The sequence below is a fragment of the Haliotis cracherodii genome, unplaced genomic scaffold (assembly GCF_022045235.1).
Source record: "Haliotis cracherodii isolate W230 unplaced genomic scaffold, xgHalCrac1.p SCAF_17, whole genome shotgun sequence".
NCBI classification, from domain to species: Eukaryota; Metazoa; Mollusca; class Gastropoda; order Lepetellida; family Haliotidae; genus Haliotis; species Haliotis cracherodii.
Window position 1 is genome coordinate 7,612,561 of NW_027266272.1, and position 7,353 is coordinate 7,619,913.

Consider the following 7,353-nt stretch of genomic DNA (forward strand, 5'->3'; position numbering starts at 1 on the left):
GGAAATTGGTATCCCGTAGAGCCAAGAACAATGATAAGCAGGCTGTTCTCAACAAGTACTCACAGGATATATAGTACATATTTCACTATGTGGAAGGTGGCATACCGGATCATGTATTGCAAGCAAGGGTACTCAGCCGAGCAAGCATTAAATCCATGGGAAACCAGTCTATGTGTACGCCTAATGAGTGAGTGAGTGAGTTTATGCTTTACGTCACATCGGCAATATTTCAGCCATATCGTGACGAGAAGTTATACAATATTTAAGAATATATGTAAACCAAATAAGAACCTGTCAGCGAAGGACAGTAAAATGACTAGAATATCACAGATTGAATGGTTAAAACTAGCATACAACAATAAAAAGATGTCATTACATAGTCATGAAACAGTACATTATAAAAAAGGGCTGTAGATCGCCAGCATCTGAAGGCAGATCACCATGCTAGGGACCATGGGGACTTACATTACTTTTGCTACCTGCATGGACCCCAGCCGGATTTACATCATCCCTTCAGGTGTTGGCGATTATTAACATACTTAGCCATATTAAAATAACATATATACTACGATTAAAGACAATGGTAAGAATAAATCTACTTTGAATGACGTGGTCTTACATACCCTCTCCAGGGGACAATCATTTTACATTACTTTAACCCCCTTCGAGGATACAGCCACTAACAATCTTAGTTATTGTATTTATCCTGCTAATAATAAAAAGTAGATTATATACACAACATATATTAATCAAAATTTATGGTACAATTCAATTTCTTTTAAAAAACCAATAACTAAATGAGAACTGATATTAAAAAGATCCTTAATAGATGAAACATTGACATAAGTACCCCTTGTGATGGCAAAATCAATACAGTCAAGCCGGACATGCTTGACTGTGATTCTTTCATCACAAGGGATACAAATCGGAGGATCTTCACCTTGTAACAAATACTCGTGTGTACATGTATATCTTGAATGGCCAATACGACATCGTCGCATAATGACCTCTTCAAATCTGGACTGACAACCCAAGTAGGTGTAGCCGATATTGGGTTTAATTTCATGTAATTTATTGATACCTACTTGGGCGTCCCACTTCTGTTGCATAAGATCTCGGATGTAAGATCGAATCATGGGTTTAAAATCAGTGTATGGGATCAGAAGTGGTGTCACAGATTTGTTGAGTGCTGCCTTTGCAGCAGCATCAGCCATTGTGTTACCAATGATACCAACATGGCTTGGTAACCAACAAAAGACGATGTCATATTGGCCAGTAGCAAGATCATTTATTAATTCGAGAATCTGGATTAAAAGTGGATGTTTGGGTGACATATTTTTAATAGCCTGAAGGCACGAAAGTGAATCTGAAAAAATAATGAAGTCTTTATATTTTGATTTCTTCTTGATATATTGTAGTGCTGTTAAAATTGCGTGCGCTTCTGCTGTGAATATGGAACTATTATCGTGTAAACGTGAAGATACTGTTCTGGATCCAATGATGGTGGCACTAGCAACTGCGCCACCATCCTTGGATCCATCTGTAAATATAGATTTATATGTGTCATAAGTGTTTCTTAATTGATTGTATTGTTGTTTATAAATAAGTGGATTTGTATCAGATTTCTTAAGTTTAGTTAATGTGAGGTCTACAGTTGGTCTTACCATCTGCCAAGGAGGCGATGAGAAAAGTTTTGTCGGAGCTATATCCTGAAAGTTAATGTTCGCAGCAGAAACGACTGATTGAATTCTTATTCCTAGGGGTTGAACAAGAGATGTTTTCTTATTGTAAATATCTTCGTACAGAAGATTAAAGACGCAATGAAAGGCTGGATTTGACTGATTGGAATATAATTTAGTGATGTATTGTAAAGATCGTTTCAGACGGCGTTGTTTAAGAGAAGGCTCATCTGCTTCTATATAAAGACTGTGAATAGGAGACGTTCTAAAAGCTCCAAGGCAAAGCCTCAGGCCTTGATGATGGATGGTATCGAGTTTTTGTAAATTACTTTTGCAGGCTCCACCATAGATGATGGAGCCATAATCAAGTTTGGAACGAATTAGTGACCTGTATAAGTGTAAGAGGGTTGTTTGATCCCCTCCCCACTTTGAATTAGAAACAACTTTCAATAGATCGAGTGCCTTCAGGCATTTAGCTTTTAGGTATTGAATATGTGGAAGGAATGTTAAGTGGTTATCAAAAATAAGTCTTGGCCTCCTTAACAACTTTGATAGGAGTGCCATTCAGAAATAGTTCAGGGTCCTTATGTGGCTTATATTTTCTGCAGAAATGTATACAATTAGTTTTTGATTTGGAAAATTTAAACCCGTTTTCTAGACACCACTTGTTAATTTTATTAAGACATAATTGTAATTGCCTTTCTATTGTGTGCATATTTTTACCACGACAAGATAGATTAAAATCATCCACAAAAAGTGATCCATCAACTGAATCATTTAAAACTTTTGACAAACTGTTAATTTTTATACTGAATAAAGTGACAGACAAAATACTGCCTTGTGGGACACCCTGATCCTGATTATAATGATCAGACAGGGTTGTACCCACTCGGACTTGAAATTGCCTGTCTGTTAAAAACTGGGATATAAAATGAGGCAGACGGCCTCTTAATCCAAAATCATGAAGATCTTTTAAAATACCATGTTTCCATGTTGTATCATAAGCTTTTTCGAAATCGAAAAAGATCGATACAGCATGTTGTCTATTTACAATGGAATTTTTAATGAACGATTCTAAACGCACTAAATGATCGATAGTACTTCTGTTCTTCCGGAAACCACATTGTATATTGGTAAGAAGATTATTTGTTTCCAAGTACCACACTAATCGATTATTTACCATGCGTTCCATCGTTTTACAAACACAGCTAGTTAGTGAGATAGGTCGGTAATTTGATGGATCAGAATGATCCCGCCCAGGTTTGGGTATTGGTATAACAATGGCATTATGCCATGAAGGTTGAAACGTCCCAGATGTCCAAATGTCATCAAATATAGTCAACAAAGTTTCAAGGCATGATTCGGGCAAGTGTTTCAGTAGCTGATAATGAATATTATCAGCGCCTGCTGCTGTATCATGAGCTTGCCCTAAGGCAGTATATAGCTCATGTAGTGAAAATACCTCATTGTAATCTTCACCATTATCAGATGTAAAATTTACTTTTTTCTTTTCCTGTTGGAGCTGATATTTTTGAAATTCAGGAACGTAATTTGATGAAGACGAATGTTGAGATAACGTTTTCCCAAGGCTATTGGCAATATCAGACTTATTCGTTAGCAAAGTATCGCCATCTTTTAGATGGTTTACTGTAGAATTTGATCCCTTGCCTTTGATCTTTTTGATCATGTTCCATACCTTGGACATGGGGGTACGAGAGTTAATTTTTGAGACATAATTCTGCCAGGATTGACGTTTTTTTTGTTTGAATAGACGTCTCGCCTTAGCATTTGAAATTTTGACGATGTTCAAGTTATGGACAGTAGGATGTTTACGGAAGTATTTCTCCGCCTTCTTACGACATTTACTAGCGTGTTTGCAAGTGTCATCAAACCACGATTTACGAACACGGGGGTTGATCGAGGACTTAGGTATTGATTCATCAGCAATTTCATTCAGTATATCTGAGAACAACTGAATCGGGTCAGTAACATTCTGAAAAGACGTAGGTAGTAATTTATCTTTGCATAAAGATTGAAATAAAAGCCAATCAGCCTTCACAAAATTCCATCGAGGTGAAGGTGGATCATCAGCGGGATTAATGGGTTTAAGCACCGTGGGGAAATGGTCACTCCCACATAGGTCATCATGGACGGACCATGAGAATTCATTCAACAAAACTGAATCCGTCAAAGACAGATCTAATGATGAATACGTACCAGTTGCAGGGTGTAAGTAGGTGTCCGAGTCATCGTTAAAGATGCAGAGGTCATTATGAGAAACAAAATCCTCGATGACTTTACCCTTTTGATTAATGATAGAACCTCCCCATAAAGGATTATGCCCATTTAGATCACCCATGATGAGACAGGGCTTTGGGAGCTGGTCGTACAGTTTTTGGAGATCATTATGCTGAAGATTTGAGGATGGAGGAATGTATAAGGAGCAAAGTGTGAAGGCAATATGCAGTGTAAGTCTAACTGCAACAGCTTGCATATTCGTGTCAAGCGGAACAGGACTGTGAACAACGCCCTGCCGCACCAAAATAGAAGCTCCTCCAGTAGCTTTATCTCCCAGAGGAGCGAAGGAATGATACGAACTATACTGCCTTAAATCAAATTTGTCGGTTGTTTAAAGGTACGTTTCTTGTAAAGAAATTGCTGATGGACAAATATCCGTTGATAATAATTGCAGTTTGTTAAAATTGTGCCGAAGTCCTCGGCAATTCCATTGAATCAGATTCGAATGATCCATGGTGGTTCCACCGGAGATCGTTCACGTAAACGTGAAGAGGAGTCACCACTGTTGTGGTGTGAAGATGGGGTGACATCCATCTCAAGAGGCTCAAAGAAATTATGAACATCTATAGATGTGTCAGTGAGAGTGGGGATCTTAGTTGTGATTTTTCTGTTTTGTTTTTTCTTTTGTTTTTTTGCCATTTCAGTTGATGGTTTGTTGGTAGCTGGTATATCAGGAGTGGGTGTAGATGGGGCCACAACCTGAGTCACAATGATAGAATCTGGAGACATTTCACCTGGGCTGACAGAATGAGTTGTTTGCCTGTCACATGATGTAGTCAGAGGCAGCGGGTGTTCAGAATGTGTCCACGTCAAGTCCATCTGACATTCTATAGATCTACTGGTTGAAGGGCGAGAGACAGCAGCAGCAGCAGCATAAGATTGTTTGGATGAAGGTGTCCGGCTATCAAAGAGTTTTTTGGCATCAAAGTAACTGATGTTGTTTTGACATTTGATTGTCAAAATGTCTTTTTCACGTGTCCAAAAAGGGCAGGATTTAGATGATGCTACATGTTCACCCTTACAATTTGTACACTTCAGGTCTGCTGTACAGCCTGTACCATCATGATTTCCACCACAACGGTGGCAAACAGTCGGACGATCACATGATTTGGAGCCGTTCCCAAACTTCTGACATTTGTAACATCGGAGCGGATTGGGGACATACACCTCCACTCCGATGTTAAAATAGCCCGCCTTAATAGATTGTGGAATTGTTGGAAGAGAAAAGGAGAACAAATATGTATTGGTTGGAACGATATTTTCACCATCTTTTCTATTGAAACGTTTCACTGATGTGACATTCTGTGATGTAAGTTCTTCCAAAATGTCATCTTCTGACATTTCTGCCAGGCAACGAGCTCTGTCGCGGATGATCCCCCGACTCGAATTCAACGTTCTGTGTTCAGAAACAACAACTTCTGTGTTAGCAAAGCTATTACATTTTAAAAGATTAATAGCCTGCTGTCTCCGTGCACACTCCACCAAAAGAGAGCCGCTCCGGAGCCGTGAAACATTCTTCACCTCACCACAGATACCTTCAATGGCTTTAGATATTGCAAAGGGATTGATTTTCAAAGGTAGTTGATTACGTGATTCCACTACGATAAACCAAGCCCAAGAATTTGAAGTTTGTGAAATAGAAGCATCGTCGTCAGATGAGAAAATCTCAGCTTCCAGACGTCTCTTCTTGTCATTGCGGTTTGAACCAGATATATAGTGAGCCATGACGAAATGAATTTATTCAGCACCCCTGCTCCCCACCCACCATGGAGTGCTACAAAGAGCGATGTTGTCCTGCACCGGATCTCCAACATGCAAACATCAGGGATACAGAGGTGGTATACTCCAGCAAAAACAACATGAATAGCTGTATTTGTCTAACAAATAAAATGCCAGGCTGGTCCGGCCCATGACAAGAAATTGAAGACATACAGAACTCAGAGGTCGAAAGTACCAGATTGGCCCATGAGCCACCGCCTTCTGGCGTAAGACTCTAGGCAATTTATACAATCCAAAATTGATAATATACACAAGATATGCACGGCCAAGACCGAAATTTACATTAAAATACAACACATGTGTGCATATACAATATTACGCACAGGGCCTGGCATGACCAGCCGATTGATAAGACCGGGCCCATCTTACCACCCGTCTAGGCGAAGTAAGGGTCGAAGTAGTGTGTTGGGCAAAGGAACACAGTTCCAGGAACCAGTGCCCTCAACTACCAGACTCCCGTCCTCCGCCGACACAGGGACGCAACCCACGGCAAACGGGCTGCCCACTTTGGTCGCCTCTTACGACCAGCAATGGGGTGCTGTGGAAATATTCTACCCCGGTTCCACACGGGGGAAGAGCTATTAGCGCTACCCAGCACTCACCACGAGAAGGTTGCTCTTCACGAGTGCCGTACGCCTAATGAAGGGGATGACGATACAACTGTGCACACTGCAGCTGACGTCATACCACTCGAGGAGAGTGACTCAATATCTACAATTCTCAGCCATGTTATACAGATAAAACAGTGCATTGCTCGTGGAAATGATATGGCTGAAAACAAATTAGCACAATTGGAAAACAAATTCACCCGCGAAATGAACTTACTCAGGGAGGCTATCTGTGAAAAGGACAAACTTGTCAATAACAAACTGAGCGACTCTGAAGACTGGCGCACAGAGCTGAGGGCAGAGCTAAAGTTGTGCAACCAACAAAACAAATCATATCGTGATCATATTATTGAACTGGAAAATGAAATGCTCCAGTTGAACTACTCAGTTGACTCCAAACTCAAAGTCATCGAAAACAAGATTACCACTATATCTAACAAGCATAAATCTAATGGTGAAAATAAACTTGACGTGACAGTAGCTCATGTCGTCGAATCACATAAAACAGATGGACCATCTACCACAACTAAGTCTCCAACAGCATCGATGTCAAATACACCTGATGTTAACACGGATGAAGACAGATCAGCACAAGACAGGCCAAAGCCGTGTGTTCACTCAGACACCCAGCGTCGTGAACGTGAGACAACACCTACCCAAGATAACATCGCTACGGGCAAGGATAAATCAGCACACGATTACCTTGATCTAACTGAACGGAACTACGACTATGACTTCACCTACCAGGATGAACATAATAAAACAGAGCCGTGGCAACAGGTGAGCTCGAGCAAAACCTATCGATACCCCACTGATAACCACCTCACCCACGAAAAACCGAAATCGTACCCCATCAGATCACTGGCAAAGACGTACCACGCCCTAGGAGTACCGAGAATCCGGACAAAACGACTAGTTCTGTACAACATCAAAGCTGATGAACCATTTGACTGATATACGAGTACGCCCAGGATATGCGTGTGCGTGTC

At 40.5% G+C, this 7,353-nt stretch overlaps 1 protein-coding gene across 1 annotated transcript; it reads right to left on the reverse strand.

Moving 5' to 3' along the window:
* Window positions 1–4,412: 4,412 nt before the first annotated feature.
* On the reverse strand, window positions 4,413–5,702 carry LOC139465146 (uncharacterized). The gene has a single exon (XM_071246835.1). It carries the CDS (start codon window positions 5,700–5,702, stop codon window positions 4,413–4,415), a length of 1,290 nt encoding a protein of 429 aa, XP_071102936.1.
* Between the last annotated feature and the right edge of the window lie 1,651 nt (window positions 5,703–7,353).